Source organism: Rhagoletis pomonella, unplaced genomic scaffold, assembly GCF_013731165.1.
Source record: "Rhagoletis pomonella isolate Grant_MI unplaced genomic scaffold, Rhpom_1.0 Rhpom_scaffold_00011, whole genome shotgun sequence".
Classification (NCBI taxonomy): Eukaryota; Metazoa; Arthropoda; class Insecta; order Diptera; family Tephritidae; genus Rhagoletis; species Rhagoletis pomonella.
In genome coordinates this window covers 8,312,231-8,334,470 of record NW_023458565.1, presented here as the reverse complement: position 1 = coordinate 8,334,470, position 22,240 = coordinate 8,312,231, and the positions used below count along the sequence as shown (strand labels likewise).

Sequence of the window (22,240 nt, the reverse complement as noted above, 5' to 3'; positions counted from 1 at the left end):
TATATTTTAAATTGGAGTAACTAGCCTCCCCTCCCAGCCAGCGGTCTCGTAACAATTTCCGTATCCGGAAACAAACAGAAAACTTATTACAAGATGATGTTATTTGAAAGAAATACTTGTATTTTATTTGTTCAAGCTGAACATTTGAAAGCATGTGGCTGAGCGTAGAGTCCGACCGATTAATCGGCATCGGCATCGGCATCAGCTAGTATCGGCACAAAATTGAGCATCGGCAACGGACTTTTTTCGCCGATTCTTTGGAATTTCTTTTCAAATGTTCAGGTGAAGCGACAGCCAACATTAAAAAACATTTGCAGACAGCTCACAAAAATGATTTTTTTTGGTTGAATGTGTTTCACGTTTTTTCCATACAAAAGTATGTGCGACAATTTTCTTTTATATGGAGAACACTGCCACCAAAAAAAATTGCCAAAAATTAACGGTATTTTATAACAGCTTGAAACTTGCACTTCATTATACTAGAATGAAATGGTCTACAAAACTGCATACCAAAATTCCGATTAAAAAGTTTGAAATTTTGGTGAAAATAAGCAGAATTTTTCTAATTTTTGTACATAGTTTGAAATCTGAATTTATATGGTGTTTGTTGTATACCAGCTAGACTTTTATAAAAAAAGAATAATAAACATTAAATAAAAAAGACCAAATCAGTCAAACTATCGCAATTCTTTTATTTTGTGGACCACTATATGTATGTACATGTACATACCTAGCATATAAGTTCGTATGCATTGAGTGCAAAAGAGTGTATTTTAGTACAAAACGAAATGAAATTTTATGTTCCTAAAGATTTTTTGCTTAGCACCATATAAAAAAGTGTTTCATGTAATGTACATAAATGTGATATATGTACATATATTTTTACACAGACATATGTATGTATGTACATACAAGTGTATGTAATGTTGCATAACTAGCTAATTAATTCAATTATTTCTTTTCTTTTCTTTTTTTTTTAACTGCGAGAAATGAACTGATTTTATGAATTAATACATTTATTTGTAATTTTTTATGGAATCGGCATCGGCATCGGCATCGGCCGATTCTTTCCCCATAAGCCGATTAATCGGCATCGGCATCGGTACCTGAAAAAAATTTGGAATCGGTCGGACTCTAGCTGAGCATGCAGAGGAGCGTACCACTATTTGTTAACTTTCAGAGGGAGACGGGTTCGAATTCCGTCAGGTGGTTCCTTTTTTTGTTTTTTTTTTCTTTAACCCTAAAAAAGCATCTGTGAAGTGTAGATGCAAAGCGTATTGAACGAGAATTTTAATCAGACAAATTTCAGAAAACCAGCCAAAAAGGTCTCTGTTTCACAACAATTTGCGGTACTTGTCCGTACATGAGGGGTGATCCATCTAGAACTTTGTTTTTTAATTTGAAATAAAACACTCAAAATAGAACCAGATGTCTGAATCTATATTATTACCCGAAAGAAAAATCTCTGACATTGATTTTTAAAAAACAATTTGACCCAAATTCTGGTCACAGACAGAATTATTCGTCAATAACGAGCGCTACCGCACCATGATATCGGACTTTTTGTTGGCTCAAAATTAAAGCCCATGATGTCGGTAACAATTGGTTTCAGCAAGTTATTGTGTGATATCACACCACTAGATTTCTTTGGGCTTATAGATCGCTCAAACCGCTCAAAGTTTTCCATGTACATATTTATATGGGAAAAAACACTTTTCGTAGAAATGGTATAGAATTCCTGAAAATCAATATTTTTCGATCGGAAAACTCGGTTTCTCTTCAAGAGATTCGCGATAATAATACCCAATTATTTATTTAAAATATTGATTTTCAAGAATTCCATACCATTTCTATGAAAAGTTGTTTTTACCCATATAAAATACAAATATATAAATATTTTTTTATTTCAAAATAAAAATAGGGGTATATTTTTTCGATATAGAACAATCCTAGGGGGTGAGAGCATTAAAATTGCGACATTACTTTTTTTTGGACCACCCTAATGTGCATACATAAGCATATTGTCTATAACTGCCAAGTTGCGTTGTATCTATGAATGTACTTACATACATATATTTTTTGTTGGCCACCAAAAATCACGTGCTAAGCATGTTTGAACTTTCTCATGAGCAACGCGTGGAGTAATTGCACGGGTGAGTTTATATCGTGCGAAGAAGCAACCGCGTTTCTATGCGCGCGCACCACGTGCAATCCAAAAAGAAAATTTACCAGCAATAAACAAATTTTAAAAGCAACAAAATTTAGTTGTATAGCTCGTGCCCTTTGCAAGTCGGCTGCTGCCCGACTCCAAATCGTGACACTGGAGGGAGCAAATATAAATGAGTTTAGTAAATACATTGTCGGTGGGTGTCCTGTCTCCGAAATTGGAAAATTTGTAATAAATTAAAAACAAAAAATTGCTAAAAATTTACATAATACATATACATATTAATAAGTTTTAGAAAGTGTATACATACTTTGAAGGTCTACAATTGAGGCTTATTCAGCTACCAAGCCACTTCGTCCATAAATTTATTTGGTTAGACTTTTTCAGTTTGGGCTATTCAGTATTTTCCTCGATTAGTAGTCATTTTCGATTGTCAAGGCCTCTCATCATATCTGCGGCTTCCTTTGAGGCTGAAAGCTTAAGACTGTGCAGTGGAGGCGACAAATATACAACGCCTTGGCCGTCTTGCCTTTTGTTGTTCCTTATCGAAGTATAATTTTCGCAGCTTGCAACTAGTGAACAATCTAAAGTGAGTATTATCTATGCGCGAATGAATGCCATTCATATCCTTTTGTGTGAAAATGTGATATAGTGGAGCACATACGTATGTATGTATGTACATGGAATGCACACATACATACATATTTATGCAAGAATGCATGCAAGCTATTATTGCTTCTGTTCGTTAATACTTTTTTTTTGTGTGAATAAAGTGTTTAATAAACGGGATTTGTTACTTGGACAAATCAAAACAGTTGCTCCTTAGTGGGTAAATGTACATACATACATACATATATACATACATACATAAATACACAACTTTTAGTGGAATCGTAAAAATTTATACATCTGATCGTAAATTATATCTCTTGCTGCAAAAATTACAAACACTTAACCATAAAAAAGACTTTCAAAATCAAAAAAAATACAATTAGTGTAGTCAATCTGACGCGATTTAATAGGGGGCACACCAAAAAATCTAACGGTCCTCGCAAAAAAAGTTTGATCGATTCAGAAAAATTTCCTGAATAACATATTCAAAAAGTACGTTCGAGCTTTACCGTGGTATTATTTTAATTAATGAAAAACTACAAAATTTTATCCAACTCAACGCCAAGAACTCTGACTGCCTCAAATCAAATGCACTAATCAAAAATATCTAAAATTCTTCAATACATTGTATTGTAAAGAAAGTTATGTATTATTTATTTGTTTATTATAGTCTATGAACAATACTAGGGTGCTTTTTTCGGTATGTCAGCTAAAAAATCATTAAAAATCAACCCGATTTCCTAGCGTCTTGAAATTTGCACTTTAACCTACTAAAATTTAATGGGCTATAAAACTGCACACCTTAAATTCGGAATAATTGGTTTAAGATTTGTTATGTCATCGTTAAAGTTTGTTGAATTTTCATAATTTTTGTAAGAAGTTTGAAATGCGGATTTATGTGGTGCTGGTTATGTCATGAGCTACACTTTTATAAAAAAATTATAAACATTAAATAAACAAAAGAAAAATAGCCGCAACTGATCAAAATGTCAATTAATTAAATCACTTGACCCCAAGGGTATGTTTACATTTTTCAACTTTGAAAAAAAAAAATTGTTTTCAAACTCTAAATAATGTTATGTTAAACAATTTTTATTTAATTTAAATTAATTTTTAATTTACATGAAATAAATTCGTGTAAAAAATTTGAGCCAAATAAGAAAAAGCAGCACTTTTTTTTGCAGTCAATTTTTTATCATCGGGATCGAGTATACTCATCGAGTGTTGCTCATACGCCACGACCCATAGCACCGCCTCGCTGCCATACCTAAACAAAAGCGTTGGGCGGAGCGGTTTCTGACGCCTAGCGTTAGCGCCGAAGTGCCATATCTAAAAAAAACGCGTCAACACTACGTCAAATGCAGAAATAACACCAACAATAAGCATAGGTTTGTTTGTGTGTAACACGAAAATGACAGTTTCGCCGTTTTCTGCAGCCAACTTCAATACCTAACGACCTGTCAAAATCGGATTTTTCAACCGCTCATAAATTGTCTCACTAATGTTATTAATTGCATCATTCATATAGTACATATGTATGTATATACTTTATTTAGATCACATTAATCCATTTTACAGTGAAAATTGCCGTCCTCTAAATTGGTCCACATTGACAGTAAATAATAAATTTAACTTTTTATTCAAGTTAATTTCCAACCTTATATAAGCCCTATAAAAGACTAAATAATTGAATATGTAGCATAAGTACAAATATTAATTTAGCATACATACTTAACTATTTTGTTTTTGTTTTTTTCGTTTGCAGAAAAGTCGCACAAAGTGTGGGAGATATTATTGTGCAATTGGACGTATTCGACGAACAGCGAGAATGCGACGAAGCTCAGAGTCTACAGGGCCCAAATGGCATCAACTTGAACTCACATCTTGATGTATTCTATGCGATATTGCGACAGGTATGCAAATAAAGAAATTGTAAAGCAAAACTTTTTATAGAAATATTATTTTTAACATAAATACGATTTTCGGCGGGATTTGGAAAATGTTCCAACTAAATATAACACAAAGGATATTTAAAGTCATCACGTTTGCAAACATTTTTAAATGCTTTTTTATTTGAGAGAGAATCATTGTTATTCTTCGGCAATTTTCTGCTGCAGATCCTTTAGCCACAAGACTTTGGGTAATCCGTATTCAATCCAAAAATGTTTTTTATAATTCAGTACGCATTAATCTTATATCATAAAACACTGAAATTGCAATGTGAGCAAAAAATGCTTAATAGAAGCCTCAAATATGTATGTGTATACATTAGGGTGCCTCGGGAAAAAAGTTGCGATTTTTCAGGCGGAATTATACAATTTATTATGTTTTAAGACTTCCGCCAAAACATTTTTCAAAAATATCAAACATTGCGTGAACTGGACCTATTTGAAAATATGTATCTCCAAAAATCTCATTATTTTTATTTTGCTTATACAATTTTTAAATATTTTTATGCCGATCTCTAAGCTTAGCTCTTCTATCATCTGAAGTGATTTTTTGGAAAAAATATTTTTTAAAACTAATTGTGTTTATAAAAAAAATCGATTTTTTGAAGTGTTTTCAAATCGGTCCAGCTCACATAAATAGTAATATCGTACATTTAATAATACAGATAAGTAATTCAAAATTATGTTCGCTGGAAAGTTAAAATATAGGTTAGGTTTGATTAAGGGGTTGTCCCAAGTCTAGGGACGCACTTAGACCACAAGTTTTGGGCCGTTGTGATATCACTACGAAGGTGGTGACTCCTGTATTGTAACGAAAACACGGCGTTTTGAGAACAAAGTTTCGCAGGCGGCAGGATAACTCCTCCAGGCCGGTTAAAAAATTGTAATCCCAGGTCACTTAAACCGAAGTCTAAAAAAAAAGGGAAAGTCTAAGGGGAAGTGTTGAGTTGATTAACCACACTGCAATCCTAATCGCATACAGCATTCTATGCACTCACCGGAATTGAGAGTCGTTGATTTGTAAGCTTAAGGAGATCGCAAAACCCTCTCCGGATCCCCTTAACCAGAAAGACCTTACAGTAGCACAGTCCGGGTTTTCGCCCAGGGTTGGCAGTATTGGCACCAGTGCCATCTTTCCATGAAAAGTCAACAAGTACTCAAAAGAATTCCCTCTCTCTATTTTTTGGTGTGACTCCTGGTATTGGCCTGGCACCAATATAATGCCGGATTTCCACTAGGCGTTAAATGACACAAATTATAATGACAAAGTTGGACATTAAAAAATTCCTGTATGACAACTTTTTCGTCATTTCAATGTTCTCTGACTGAAAGAGAAATCAGGCATTACCCTATTAGCTTTGAATACACCGTAAGCAAGCCAAAGGCTCTGATTGCTACCTGGCTATCTGAGTAGTTATCAGCCTTTCTTACTGCCATTAGGCACATCGGGAGTGAATCGACTGCTGCCTTTTTAGCAGCCTCACACTGCGGTCATCTGAAAGCCTGTTGTTTACGCGCAACTGCTAACAAGGCGCCTAAATGCATGCTATGTACTGCTGTATGTGCAAAAATTTCCTTCCTTAAATTAATGAAATTTATGTGCATGCACTTCTCAACTGCCATGTAATAAAACTTTCTTAAGTTATAATTTGATGGCAGTTCAAAGGATGCTCGGCCTAGTCTGATGCATCCTCCGGACACTGCTTCCGGAGTCTTCTGCGGACTCTGCATGGTTGTAAAGCATGGTAATAGGTGGTAATAGTTGATTACCCTTGGCCACAGTGTCTACCCACTACTCTTTGGTCCAATAAATATTTTTTTTTGTATACATACATGTTAACATACTTGTCTCCCCTCTCACTGAGTTGTTCATGGTCCTTCGAGCCGGATCTTTGCGGCTTATTTTATATCTACTATATTAAGCGTGACGTTGCACGCGCACCAGCTTTCTGACTAGCGTAGTCTTCTTCAGTGCGTGTTACCAGACGAGTACTCCATAAAAAATAATGACTTAACTATGGTTTCATAGAGCCAGGAAATAACCTTAGGATCGAGGTTCCATCTCTTATACTCTTATTATCCCCTGCAGCAGTACAGAGCCGCTGCAACCCTCTTCGCTCTCTCCACTTCTATTGAGATTGAAGAACGTGTGCGATATATGTATATGTATGCATGAACATTCAATACAAGCTGTTCACTTGTTCCGCACATGTGCGCACGTACTGCTCTAACGCCATTTGTTACTACCTATTTATGTGTGAATTATGGACTTAGATTTTATTTATTGTTGTAGATTTACCATATTAGGACATAATTTTACAACGCTTTTATTGCAACGACACAACAGCAAACAATGTGATAATTGTCGCCATAAACATGTCGACAACTAAAGTTGGCATTGCAATTAAAAGAAAAATAACTAAAATTTTCTAATAAACCAGTTTGTTAAAATTTCTGTTTTCCTGCTTATAGGAAATTTTGTTTCGCTTCATACAGCATCTGATGTACGATATTCAAACATACTTGTATGTGCATACGTATATGCATACATATGCTACGTTTAGGCATACAACTCGCTATCTATTAAAAAAAAAAAAAACGAAAATTAACTCACAATGCAACTTTCTACTTCTACTTTACTTCTAGGTGGCTGACACGCCACAGGAAGTGCCATTTTTAAGTATATTGCAACATTTATTACGTATCGATCCCAAAGAGGCCATCAGCGATGTGATCTGGGACACTACGGAGAAGCTAGTACATCGCGCTACACTGCTGGAGAATCATGAGGACTCGGTGAGGCTATTGCGCTCCCCAAGCGTACAAAAATTCTCTTGTCCACATTGTCGTGGTGACGCCACCAGCCCTAGTCGCAAAAATACCGCCTCACTTTCTACCTCAGCTTCATCGCAGCTACACAATGGCCCGCTGTCACCAATTTCATCGCCACCACCGCCGCTACCACCACAACCCTCACAGCAACAAGCAACAACATCGACGCCAGTGCACAACGTGGCTACACCTCCGCCCCCCCGCGCCGCCGCCACCAATACCACCACCTCCAATGAATGGACTCATTGGTGGAGCACCACCACCGCCACCCCCGCCCATCATGAACGGCAACTGCCTTGTAGCACCGCCCGTACCACCACCAGTACCCGGTGCTCCACCACCACCGGCACCACAGCCGCCAGGCTCAGCGCATTTGCTCAACCACCATGCGCATCCCACACGTCCCGTTACGCCAGATATGAGCTTGAATGGTCATAATTTAGTATTGCTACCACAACAAGATACGCCAGCGCCCAAATCGAAGATGAAAACCATCAATTGGGGTAAAATACCGCCGAATCGCGTCATTGGCAAGCAAAATATTTGGACAATTGTGGCTAATAATCACCAAGACACACCTATGACGGACATCGATTGGAATGAAATGGAGGGACTCTTCTGTCTGCAGTCCACCAGCGCACAAGGTTCGCCAAAATTGGGACGTGAGAGCAGCAGTAGCTCTGGCTATGATACGCTCGATCGGAAATCGAAGAAGGAAAGCACGGAAATAACGCTGTTGGATGGTAAACGCAGCCTGAACGTAAACATCTTTCTTAAGCAATTTCGAAGGTAAGACTTGTGTCTATAATATCACTGCAATGCATTAGCTGGACGGTCAAAATTTATGTGAAAAGTTTTTTCCGCTTCGAGTCCTTCATTTGCGTTTCATTCAGTTAACATATTTCTGACGCTTCTTTTAACTCAAGTCCTTAAAATAATGTTAATATTTTCAACCTAGTGACTGTATTATTACGATTTTTCTATATTCTCTCTTTTCACTTACCTTCAGTTCTAATGAGGATATCATACAATTAATAAGAGATGGCGATCACGATGACATCGGTGCTGAGAAGCTGCGTGGTTTATTGAAAATACTTCCCGAAGTCGATGAATTAGATATGTTGAAAACTTTTAATGGCGACAAAAACCGTTTGGGTAATGCGGAAAAGTTTTTACTGCAGCTTTTGGAAGTTCCAAAGTGAGTATGCATATTAATTAATACGAAAGTAAATACATAAATATAATTAATAAAATCATGAACCCTTCCACTTGAATTTCAGCTACAAGCTACGTATCGAAAGTATGCTGCTGAAGGAGGAATTTGCTGCGAATATCAGCTACCTGGATCCATGCATCAACGCAATGATTTATGCTGGTGGAGGTAGGTCATACATTTTTTATATAAAATTTCTTTACTTAAGGCTTTTTTTGATTTCATTTATTGTAAAAGTTAATTAGTATAAACACATATGTATAATATATGGATCCATCCATGCCTAATCGACCAAACGCACTATGGGCCAAATTTATGGCGAGCTTAGCTCAGTGGGTAGACCACGAACTTTTGGTTCATATCCCGGTGACCGCGGTTGAAGAAGTCTGATGAGGAGATGTGGTGATCTCCGAAATAGCAGCTATAACTTCTACCACGTTTTTTCATTAGAAACGGCCTCAAGCTCAATAAAATCTATACACCTAACAAAATTGTAACAGACCGATGTCTGTACATACAATATAGATATTAAAGAAAAATTAATATGGAGGTTCTTCTTTAGAGCAACAGAAGCCAAATTAACAATTTTTAGAATTTGTGAATGTCTGTCTCTTTGTATGTTTGTACGTGCATCACTCGAAAACTAATGCATGGATTCGAATTCAGTTTTCACAGATGCATTGATAAAGGCCAAGCTTAAATTATAAGTTGCGTTCCAGATGCTTCACGATATTCACGAAATTCACGATTTGCAGGAACAGCTGGTCACCTGGAACGACTTCCTGTAAAAACCTGCAAATCGTGAAGCATCTGGAACGCAACTATAGAAAGCAAGAAATTAGAGAGTTGCCACCTGTTTGAAAATTACAGTTTAAATATTTGCTAGTTGTTGAACAGTTATACAGTTCTTAGCGAATTACGAATCTGGTCAGATTTTAAAAATTCAAAATAACGAGTCCAATATGGCGGATAACTTAAAAAAATATATATCTATTTTTTTTTGTTAATCTTTCTATTGAGAGGTTTATGGGGAGCCGATTACGAATCTGAAGTCAGATTTGGATTATTCAAAATAGCGAGTCAAATATGGCGGATGATAATTATGAAAAAATTTTACCAGTTTATTCATAAATTCTAAAACTAGAGATCTAGCTCCTGAATTTGTTTAAATTATCAATAAGTGCAGTAACAAAATATGCTGATAATTTTTTTTTTAACACATTTGAATAATAAAAACTACATTATCGCCACTGCTGTATGTTCGTCTATAAACGTGTACGATACATAGCGTATGAGTAACCTTTCTTTCGGGTCTTATCTATACATAGTATGTAGTGTAAAGTAGAGATGGCGTTTTTAAATCGATTAATCGAGCCCTTTCGATTAATCCATTAATCAATTTTAGACACTTTAATGAAGATTTTAAAACAATTTAACATAAAACGCACCACTTAAAAATGTTCAACGCAATTCGTAATGCAAACGTAATTGTAAATTTTTAGAAAGGTGGCAACCCCACCCCAAAACATTTTTTTATCGGTTTTTGTTTTTCTATAGAAATGGAAGTACGCTGTAAACCTTTTTAATAATTATACATTTTCATATATCTGGCAACGCTGTTTTAATTTTTTTTCAAAAACTTTCTACGGAAAATACCAAGTAGAATGGAAGAAAATAGCCGTTAAGTTGTTAATACGTTTAAAGCTGTTAAAACTTCAAAAAATTCAAAATATGTACTTTCTCGGATTTTTTATAATTTTTGGACACCTCGTATTTTTCGAAATAAAAATATTATTTTCTGAATTTTTTTTTCACGTTTAAATGGCCCAGCAAAAATTTTGGCCACTTTTTCTGTCTTCTGACCCATTGTGCATATTGTCGCACTTCGGCAGAATGTTCGCTTTATTTCTCGGTATTGATCACTCTCCAATCATGCGCAAGTATGCCTAGGTTAAACACCATCAGCATCTCTATGATTTGTGCTGGACCTAAAAATTATTGTTTTCATTACTCTTTCAGATCTAATGGACAACGAAATGCTGCAGGAAGTACTGTATATGGTCGTAATAGCTGGCAATTTTCTCAATTCGGGCGGCTATGCTGGCAATGCAGCTGGCGTCAAGCTCTCTTCACTACAAAAGCTTACCGATATACGCGCCAATAAGCCGGGCATCAATCTTATACACTTTGTGGCTATGCAGGCAGAAAAACGGAATCCAGAACTTTTGACATTCCCAGCACAGTTGTCTACATTGGAGAATGCCTCAAAGTAAGTTACATACATATTTGAAAAAAAAAAAAAAAGAAAGTTCGACTTCAGATGCATTCCTAATTGAACCCTTGAATTTTTAGAACAACGGCGGAGCAAATAAATAACGAGATAAATGCCCTCGATAGTCGTATACGTAAAATCAAAAGACAGATCGAACTGCCCACCACTGAGGATGAGATTAAGGAACAAATGCTGGAATTTTTGGAGGTTGCAACATTTATAAAAAAAAAACTTGTATAAAGCTTTTCTTAAACAAATTAAATAATTTTACAGGGCGCCGAACGTGAAGTGGCTGTGCTGCAAGCAAACATGAAGGAAGTGGAAGTGATGCGCTTAAAATTAGCAGATTTCTTTTGCGAAGATGCAGCACACTTTAAATTGGAGGAATGTTTCAAAGTATTCCAATCATTCTGTGATAAATTTAAACAGGCTGTGAAAGAGAATGAGCGACGACAGCAGTTGGAAGAGCAAGCAACGCTGAGGCGGAAACAACGTGAAGAACAGCTGGCTAGACGCGCTAGACAACGTAAGAATAATAAGAGTTCTAAAGATTGTCAAGTGCCTAGATTTAATCGTGTGAAATCTTACATTAACAGTTAGCCAATGTGGCACACCAGTATCGGATTCCGAAAATCAATGTAGCATCGAACGTATGTTCGAGACGTCTGATGGTATATCACCAAGTATTACACCGAATGGTAGTATGCGTAAGAGACGACCTAGTCGTGTGTTGCCCGAAGAAGATGATCTTATGGAGTTTCTGCGCACTTCGGGCCACGAACATATTAGCAGGGATCGTAAAGCATATGGGAGCTTGGGTAAGTAAGATTTGGGTTGGCAAGTTCAACTAACGGTAGGCCCAATAAATGTGCTGTTTCGACGCTATCGGACCGGTGTCGGATAATAATGTTAGCTAAGTGTGCTTAAAGGGGCAAATGAAAAGGCGGTTGGTCATTAGTGGTTGGGGTACCTTGACAAGCCTGTTATATGTGGGATCCGTCAAATGTGGATGGGTAGAGTTTGGCAATAACGTTTCTTTGTTTTTGTGCTGCCGGAGAGTGACTTGAGGACTTTGTTGCAGCACAAGATATATTTTATTAGCAATTCTGATTTTGTGCACTGAGAAAGAGACCGGTCGGTCAAGCTCAACTAGAGGTAACTGGTAGAAGTTTCGGGCTGATGTTGGCCGATTCTTACGTGGGTCACAGTCTTAGGGTCTTTGCGGTTAATAAGCTCGGTGAAGCCAGATCGGGGAGAAGGAAGGACAGAGCACTTCCACCTGGTGGCTGGGAAAGCTTCGATATATTCAAATTAAATAAAGGCGGAAAGAGGATATCACCCTGTGTGATCATCTATTTAATTCCAAGCAGTTACTGACGATTGCCGGCCACTCAGATAGTTCCCAGGCCCTGAAGGAAGAGGATACGTTGTTGTCTTCTAGTGGCGTGAACTGACAAAAGGTGACTAAAGCGTTCGGCAAGTCCAAAGCTAAGATGCTTCTCTCACAGGGATTGTTACGGATAAGGAAAGAATTATCTTAATGTTTTAGACATTAAGTGTGCTGATGATGCTGTGCACTTTACGGAAGCCATGATAATAGCAAGGCCTCAAGAGTGTTCACTTCTCCTCTTTGCTGGACAAGTTTCGTTGACTTAATAATGGAGGCCTAAGATCTGCCTTGTTTTTACAATGCAAAAATGATAGAAGCGGTAATCGAGAGGTTAAGAACGTTGGTATGATAGCCTACTCCCGGTGGACAATTTTGGATGCTTTTTCTTTCCAGTGACATCTTAACTTCGTCGCTGGCGAAAGCAATACACACACTAAATTTTGACAGTTTGTGCAAGATTTTCATCACTCCACGCTTGGCCTTATCCACCGAAGAAAAAAGAATTGCGATATAGCCTGAGCATTGCTTCGAATTCGACGAGGCGCAATCAGTGAAAAAAAAACTTTCTAATTTCTCATCGCGCTTGACCGCGTTGAACAGGGGCCTTACGGTCGAGCAAAGGATGCCCACACCAGAGGTGAAGTTCCAGGTTATCTTCCCACATTTTCTGGTCGCCAAGCGTCCTGATGGAAAGTAGCCTGCTATTGCAGCGGTAACCACCTTGCGAAATTGACGCTCCTCCACTGTGGACGTTAGTCAGCTTTGCTGGAGTTGATACAAAGTACGATGATTCTCGGAAGCAAAGTCTGTCCATTTATCGGTCGAGATGCTTTTGGGTTCATAAATGAACTGATAACGAGAAGATCAAACTAGTTAATAATTCCAGATCCATTCTCTTAGGAGCCATGTTGAGGAAGTGTTAAGGCTTTCAATTTTAACCCTCTTAGTAACATACTTATTCCTGATGCACCTTGCATATCTTCTTGCAAATACATCGATTAACTATATGCATTTTTCTTTTTTTATGCGAACAGATCGCTCTTGGGCCCGTCGTGCACGTTCTGGCAGTTCTAGTCGTAAACGTCCCGAACTATTAAATGTTGACTTCAGCGATGAACGTGAGCGCGCCAGTTCGCCTGCGCCAATGTTGATTATCGATAAAAAATCGCCATCTTCACCGCAAGCTGGTGGTGGCACAACACCCTCTCCCACGCAGCAAGCCAGCGAGGATACAAAACCGAGGTGAGTGTACTAAAAGCGTGCGGCTTACAGTGTTGATATTATTGATGCTATTCTGAGAGTACTAAGCCTGATTTCGATACATAGAATATCCCGTGAATTTCGACAAAAAATCGAAAATTGGCTGCAGTCCAACGAGAACGATGAGAAGCAAAACGAAGAATTCAAACGTAAGCGACGTTTGGTTAACAGTAATAGGCGATCGCTTGAAAACGATACAGGTAATTAAAAAAAAAGCAACGGCTACCAAATATTCGAAGAGGAATTGCATTTACCTTCAATGTGTGTATTTCAATTTTAGATAGCGAACGAAAATTGGATACCTTACCAGAGGAGAAAATTATGCCTACAACACCAACTACTACGAATTCTACTAATGCAGCACAAGCTGGCAACAAAAATACTATCAACACTAATAACAACAACAATAACTGCACTAACAATAATGCGAATAACTATAAACGTGTGTATCCCGACTGGAAACCATCGAAGACGATTGAACACACCGATGTTGTTGGTACAATACAGGCTATTGCTGGTAGGTAATGGAGCTCTTACCGCCAAAAAAAAAAACGTAAGCGACATTTTTTTTTAAATCGGATTTTTGATGCAAAAATGCTGCTATAGGAAAAAATTTGAATGTCGCTTACCTTTTTTGTGGTTACGGCTCGCAATGTTTGCTTGAACTTTCTATACCCGAGCACATTTGTTAACTTGTGAAGTGCAAAACTTTGTTCGCATAATGGTTGTTTATAATAGTCCTTTCGGCGGGTTTTGAAGCGCGCCTCGCGAATCCGCTTCTCTTAAGCACTTACATATGTATATACTTTTTTCGATCGAAAGAAAAACTAAGTTCAGCGTTATATGCGACTTTTTGTCGCTTATAGCCGACAGTGTAAAAGCATAGACAGACGGCAACGTTAATTTGCGCCGAATTAAAGGCGCAGTTGATTCGATCAAAATTGTACCCTGACAGACGGCAGTAATGCAGATTAACGAGCCGCGAGGTCGTGAGTTCGAGTCCCACAGTCAGTCGAATTTTCACTACTTGTTTTTTAATTCATTTCACTATTACTTTTATTTATTTTTAAATGTATAAATAATGTGAAATAGAAATAAACAAAAGAAAGTAAAATAAAATATACACATAAATAAAATAAAACTAAAAAATAAAAATAAAAATGAAAAATTAAAAATGAAAAATTTTCGGCAATCGCTCGGACTGAGGATCAAACCTGGTCCTACCGAATCGTAATAAGCAGCTTTTACCATTCGGCTACCGCGGACGCCAAACTCGCTGTCTTTATCGAAAATTCCCGTGTTCCGTATTGACTTTGAGGATTATACCATTTTCCCACGGCATCCTGAATTACTCTGTTCGCACCCCAATTACGATCGCGAATTACCCTATTCGCATGGGCACATTCTTAATTCGATCTCAAAATTTTGTATGGCGAATTACATAATTCGAAAGGCAATTGGAGCATAGTTGCCAACTTAGTGCTTTAAGCACTAGATTTAGTGCTTTTTGAAAATTAAAACGCAAAAAAATTATTTAGTGCCTAGTCCCTTTTTTAGTGCTTTTTTCTGAACTAAAATTAAAACCTGAAATAATTTGAAATATTTAAAGCTGTGGCAGCACTGAATTTTACAAGAATCTAAAAATTTAAGTCGACTAAAATACAACCATGATTGATAAAAAGCTGAAGTTGCAAACCCACCTTGTTAAATTCTATTCGCGTTGAAAATGCTAGTACGCAAGTAAGTTAAGAATTTCTTTTTTTCTTTTCTAATTATTTGTACAGATTTTGTTTTTTTTTACCACCTGAGTAAAACACATCGTTTCTTGGTGCTGAATCCAAATCTGGCCTCACAATTGCTCTAGCACTAGAATTTTGAGATATCCTAACCCCAAAGTGCCAAAAACACGGTTTTTAGCGATATTTGAGGTTATATAATGAAAACATCAAATTATTTGCTCATTTCTATTTAGGACATCATTTTCGTTTTTTGCTATTCGATTTTTTTTCTCGAGATATGCTAGTTTTAATTTAATTATGTTAGGAAAAAAGCATCCCTTGATTCAAAAAAAAGTGGGTGCTTTTAGTGTGGTAAAAAACTTTTTTCCAAGTTTTTGGTGCTTTTTGAAAAGCAAAAGATGGCAACACTGAATTAGGGTGCCGTGGGAAAGCCGCATTAGCTGCTCCAGATCAACTACAGTCGATTCCCGAAATAATTTCGAATTAACGAGTTAATCCGGATCAATGCTGCCGTTTGTCTATGCTTTTAGACTTACCTTTGATTTTTGGCAAATTTTTTCTGACGTTGCTAGTCATATTCTTCTATACGATATAATTTTTTTTTTTTTAACAGTGTTAATCTTCACAATTTAACCCGCACCCATCGTTTGTATCAAATTGATGCAAATTTTGAAAACAAATTAACCCGCACCCATCGTTTGTATCAAATTGATGCAAACTTTGAAAACAAATTAAAAAAATTTCCGATGGATGCGGGTTAAGTTAAATTATATTTTTTGATAGAAAATTCAAAATTATACAATTTCCAAGAAAAATTTTATTATATTTAGTGATAAGTTTTAATATTTTGCCGAAAATTAAAAAAAAAACTTTACTTTTTATATATTCGACTTTAGCGTTGAGTAACTTTTGGAAGAGTAAATTTATTTAAAAATCATAAGCCTTCAATTTCCTTCAAAAATAGGTTAGGCTAGGTTGCAGTGGCTGCTGGTAGACACACCAACTCATTTAGGCCCAACAATGGGCTCGTTATGGTACCACAAGGGATCTCGACAATCCCCCCCCTCATTCTACTATACAAACCAGAGTATGGAGTTGGAAAATTGGAGCAATAGCCTTATATTTATGTCCGCTATATCGCTCAGGTCTCCAATGGTTCTGGCGCCCATAAACCTTAGTCTGCTCCTTTCCAACGTGGGACATCCGCAAAGTAGATGCTTTACTGATTCAGGCTCCTCCTCATCTCTGCAGCTCCTGCAGAAGTCATTGAATGGCACCCCGAGTCTCTCCTAGAGTGACGTGACCGGTCAGCAGACCCGTAGCTAAAAAGATTTCTCCCCTGCTAAGCATTAAGAGCTCCCTCATCCTCTCGCGATGAGCGACATCTACATCTTAATATAGAAGGCTTCACTTTTCACACGCATCTTTTTTCACTGTACAAAAAATATTACACAATATTACATATACCGAACAGTTGAATAGAGATGCCGATTGAGCCATGTCTGTCTATCCGAGCCCGTTGTTGCCGTTTAACTACGATTGAGAACGATAAAAGCATCTTCCAAGGCGAAATTCTATGTATGCTAGAAGCCTGAAAAATCTTAGGCAATAGAGTCGGGTCCAAAATAAAAGCAACAATATACCGACGGCCTATATCAGAAAATTTTTCAAGAACGCCCTATTTTAGGATTTGTTTCAAAAACGCCTTAGCTCAGCTACCGCATCAAAAACGCCCCATATTAAAATATGTTCAATATATTTTCAGTTGAGATAGGGCGTTCTTTAACCAAATTCTGAGATAGGGTGTTTTTCAACCAATTTCTAGAGTAGGGCGTTGTTTACCCCTTTTTCTGAGGTAGGGCATTTTCGAAACGGCTGCCAAGATATGTCGATTTTTCACTCGTTAAACCGTTTTCCAATAGGATAATATTTTCGGTCGCCTCAAGGCCCTTATCTTTCGATAAATTAAAAAAAAAACGCTCCACCCTAATGTATGTACATAGTCAAAACTTTCCGACGAGAAGTGCATCAAAATGGCGAAAAAATGCGCTAATTGAATGCTAGTCAGCTACTAGGAAGCACTTCAACCAATCAACCGTAACACAGACCCTCTACTATATAACATTATTTTTGACAAATTCAATATTTCAGTTAGACCTCATGTTAAACTTCTGAAAATTCAAAATTGCAACAACCTTTTGCAAGAGAATGAAATAAAATTTTGCAAATTGATACTCGTAAACTTTGAAAGTTTTTTAATCGGCCAATAACGGTACATAGTATACTTTACGAACACGTGCGCCGGGTATATGAAGTTCGGTTTCGGCCGAACTTGCACTTTTTGTTTTTTTTGTTTTTTTTTTTTTTGACTAAAACCTAATTGAACCTCCTTTGAATATCTACTTCCAGATGTGAGCAATGCGAGAGACAAATCACACTGGCGTAAAGGTAGCCGCAATAGCGAGCTTGTGGAAATGGACAATGAGCAATCGCAAGAACCTCAATCTGCCAAAAATCAACATTTTACAACCGCTGATGAACTGCGTGAATATAGGCGTCAACGCTCGTTAGAAAATGCGGAAAAGCGTGCCACATCACTTAAGTCCATTGAGGAAGAAGATCGACGTAGATCGTATATACAGCAACTGGGTGAGCGAGAGGCATCCGATATACTACAGATTTACATACGTAACCCGTCGTCGAAGGACGCAGAGCAGGTCACAGACAATAGCATAAAGCAAAGAGCGGAAGTCGTTAAGTCACCGTCGCCACCAGCGGTTACAACGCCGCTGGTGAAAACAAATAGCGATGCCAAAGTATGCGCTGATAGCCGAAAATCACCGCTTAAAATATTAACAAGTAGCTCATTACAAAACGAGAGCGCTTACAAAGCCGACAATACGCGAGGTCAGTATCACAATGAAAACAGGAGTCACAATGAAAAATATAGTCGCAAAGAGATTGATGCAGACAACATAGAAACGCCGCCGGTAACGCGACGTGTCATCGCCACACCAAATAAAACCTTAGTCACCATAAATAATGGACTGGATAAGATTAAAAGCAATCAAGGGAAGCAAGGGGAACGCCAGGAGTCTAACGAGCAGGATATACCAGGCTTCTTTGATCGTTATTCAGCGACAAGGCGCACAAGACGTTATAAGCGTCCCACAGATTACAGTAGCGGTAATGAAGACTTCTTATCAACTAAAGACACAAATGTCTCGAATAATGTGCGGCAGTCAGCGAGCGCTGGCGACATGGAAAGGCTGCATGGCGTAGGTCAAGAGGCTCCAGTTAAGAATAACATTCCAATAGAAAAATCTGCATTGGATGAACCCACAACAAACGTTGCTTCGAAACCACACTCGGGACGCACGATCACAAAGTTGGAGAAAGTTGGTCGCCACATTAGCTCAATCAATCAGGAAGATGTACAAGAAGCCATACGAAATCTCAAATCACCAACGAATACGCCAGATCGGATATGGAGTCCGCCACGCGACATGATCAACACACATTTAACAAGTACGTCATCTGCCCAAAACACCAGTCAAAGCGCGCATGGCGCTACAGTCATTAAGTTATCCAGCCATGAGCTCAATGATGAAGGCTTCGAAGAGACCCAAAGTCTTGTATCGGATACGCCATCGCAAGGCAAGGAGAGCACGAACTCGTCTTGCAATGGCGCCACCGAACTCGTTGCGCCACACACAAGAACCTCCACGACAAAAACTACAACACCAAAGTCCAGCACCCCCACCACCGCCAAACACAACTCGAATAGACTTGCGGATCGTCTACAAATCGCTAAGCTGCGGAACGTGCTGCCACACAAAACTCCAGCCATCTCCACCTACTCGCAAGCGAGCACAACGCGCCGTTCGCCAAACTCCATGCAAATGGATCGTAGTCGGTCATTCCGCACAACAAACGGTCCAACAGTTGCTCAGCCGGTTTTCGGCGGCGGCCCTGGCATCACCGGCAGCAATGCAGCAAGGCGTGCACATTCGATGCGTCGTCCAGGCAGCGCCACACATCCAGATGCAACACAAAGTGTCAACACCTCACCAATTCATGCAGTTCGACGCGAGGTAGAACGTAGCAGTTCCCGTAATAGCCTGCGTTCATCGCGTTCATCCATCAACAGCGGTGTTTCGACCAATACAGTACGTCGTATGCCGATCGTCGTGAGTAAAACGCCGTTACAAACGGTATCGGTCGATTCATCACCCAGCAAGCGGCCACTAAGTATGCAAAATAATGTGCCACCACACCTGCGCATTACGGCTAATGTGGCGGCGAATCGGTCGACCGTGCCGGCAAGTCGTAGTAGCAGTAGTGGTTCCAGCATTGGCCAGCATGTTGTGGTGACGCGCAAAGTAACGGGTAATGGTAGTGGCGGGGGTGGTGGTAGTCAGCGCTCGGTGCATTTGGGCAGCGCGAGTTTCAAGGAGAATCAAACAAATGCCATGCCAACGCGCACAAATTTGGCCCGCAGCGCCGTTCTAGTCAAAGCGACCATGTCACAACAGACCGCACCGCAATCGACGACGCACACACGTGCGAATAGTAGCACCCGAAGTAGTTCGAGTAGTCGTGGCATGAGCAGCTTTATGCGACCAACAGCGTCAAGCGTCACCAAGCGAACCAAATAGGTTCGGATAGAGGGGGAGAATTTATGTATATATGTATTTGTAAATGTGTGCTTCGGTATGTGTGCATTGGGGGTGTTCTTAGTCGTAAACCGTAATGGTTATCATTTTTCTAATACTAGAAATTATAACTCGATCATTGTTTTTTACCCGTTGTTTTTTACGTGAAGTGAGCAGTTCGTTTATTCGCGTTATTTCGAAAACCGGTTTTGAAATTAAGAAAAAACCGGATAAACCGGTGTTATTTTTTGCATATTTTTTTTATAGTTGCACTTACTGTTAGTCAAAAGTCATTACCAAACATACAATATGACTGCTAAAAATAGAAAGTTTAATTTAAAAATCAAGTAAAACCGAAAAAATTAGTGAAAAATTCACACTCAATTGGGTTCACCGATCTTAGCAAGATTAAACAGTCCTTTTTCGGGAAAAACTTGAGCAAGTAGAATCGACTGTCTTGGGAATAACATACCGCCCGCTAAACCAGACCGACTACTCTCGTCAATTCTCGCTCCTTGAATTCCATCATTGGACGAAGCGCTCGAGTTACTTCGTGAGGCTCGCGATACTTTCACATAACTCCATTCTGAATATTGTAACAGGTTAAACTTTTCTGTCCAATTTGAATACGACGCCCTTTTTGATTTTTAAGTAATTTCTTGAAAATTTTCCAGAATCCAAATATGAAATATAAATAAAGATTTGCTAGTTCCATTTTTAATAAAATAAATGTTTAGAATTTTCAGATTGTGGTATATTAGTAAACTAGGTGAAAACAGGTTTATTCGATTGTAAAAATCCGGTTTGCTAGGTATTCGAAAATCAGGATTTCAAAAAACCGATTAAAAATATTCAAAAGAACGATTAAAACCGGTTGTAAAACCCGAATTAATCACCCTATTACGTACCATTATTCGTCTTTGTTTTAATTTTTGCTCGAAGTTAAATATTTTTTAGCAATTATTGGATTTACATTTTTTCGATCACTTTTAATTGTTGCTTCTTTAAATATCTATTTGTTAACAATAATTGGATTCAGATTGAGGTACCACCTTTCCGATAAAAAAAAAGATGGTAATGGTAACATACATAATAAAAAATAAAAAAATATTCCGATGAATTGATACCCTTCCTCCTTTTTTTAATATTGGTTAAAAAAAGAAATTAAAATTAATAGAAAAATGTCAAAACTGCTTAGAACACTCTTAAAGCACACGCATACGTACACACAAGCATATGTATGCATATAGTATGTGTATCTTGAAATAACGTACACAAAACTATCTATCATATCCGATCCCTGCAAATTGCACAGAAGATAAATGTTATACGTTTTACTAATTCTGCAATTAAAAACATTCTACTCACAGTTTAGTAGAAATTTTTATAGAAGAAAATAATATGAATGTATTTATTTTATAATAGGCTGTTACAGTTGATAAACCCGAATGGAAATTCAAACAGAATCTAAGATACGTACATATGTATACGTAGTAAATATACAAACAAACAGACATAGTATATTTGTACTCGTTAACATTCCGTCGTTGTAATATTTTTTTCTACATGTCTTTTGATGACACATTGAAATTTAAAATAGATATTTATCTACCAGATAGAGTATATAAAAAACACTCTTATGCCGTCCGAGCAAATCGAATTTGAAGCACACCTTTGGAAAAATCAAAAATAAACTAAAAAAAATAAGAAGCACTTTCCAACACAGTTTAAAACCATATTTTTATGTGTAAGACGATCAGCAATACAGCGATTTAGGCAACAAATATTTTTGCAAAACACAAATTATAATATCAAAAACTTACTAATACATATATGTATGCAACGGGTGATCCATATTGACCTTTGCTTTTGAAATTTTAAATAAAACACTCAAAACCAAACTGGATGTCTGATTCTTTGTTATTACCAGAATCAACAATCTCGGACATTTATGTTTTAAAAATAATTTCAAAATGTTGGCCAGTTCTGTTTTATTTATTTTATTCAAAATTAAAAAACAAAAGAAAGGTCTAGTTGGATGACCCCTTATAAAGCGAATTATTCGATTGGTTTCTTACTTTAATTTGAAAAACTATTAAATTGTTAGGAATTTGCATTTAAATTGTTTTGCTAAAGATCGCCCACACAGCC

At 37.7% G+C, this 22,240-nt stretch overlaps 1 protein-coding gene across 1 annotated transcript in view; it reads left to right on the top strand.

Annotated features, from left to right (window-relative positions):
* LOC118747349 (formin-J) overlaps window positions 1-21,178 on the top strand; it is a 125,759-nt gene extending 104,581 nt beyond the window's left edge. Inside the window, 13 exon segments of the mRNA XM_036481404.1 lie at window positions 4,545-4,692; window positions 7,375-7,752; window positions 7,754-8,349; window positions 8,570-8,758; window positions 8,841-8,941; window positions 10,793-11,042; window positions 11,126-11,252; window positions 11,319-11,571; window positions 11,642-11,863; window positions 13,470-13,677; window positions 13,762-13,895; window positions 13,976-14,212; window positions 17,844-21,178. Coding sequence (XP_036337297.1) covers window positions 4,545-4,692; window positions 7,375-7,752; window positions 7,754-8,349; window positions 8,570-8,758; window positions 8,841-8,941; window positions 10,793-11,042; window positions 11,126-11,252; window positions 11,319-11,571; window positions 11,642-11,863; window positions 13,470-13,677; window positions 13,762-13,895; window positions 13,976-14,212; window positions 17,844-20,092 — 5,092 coding nt within the window. The 3' untranslated portion in view covers window positions 20,093-21,178.
* Window positions 21,179-22,240: the final 1,062 nt, after the last annotated feature.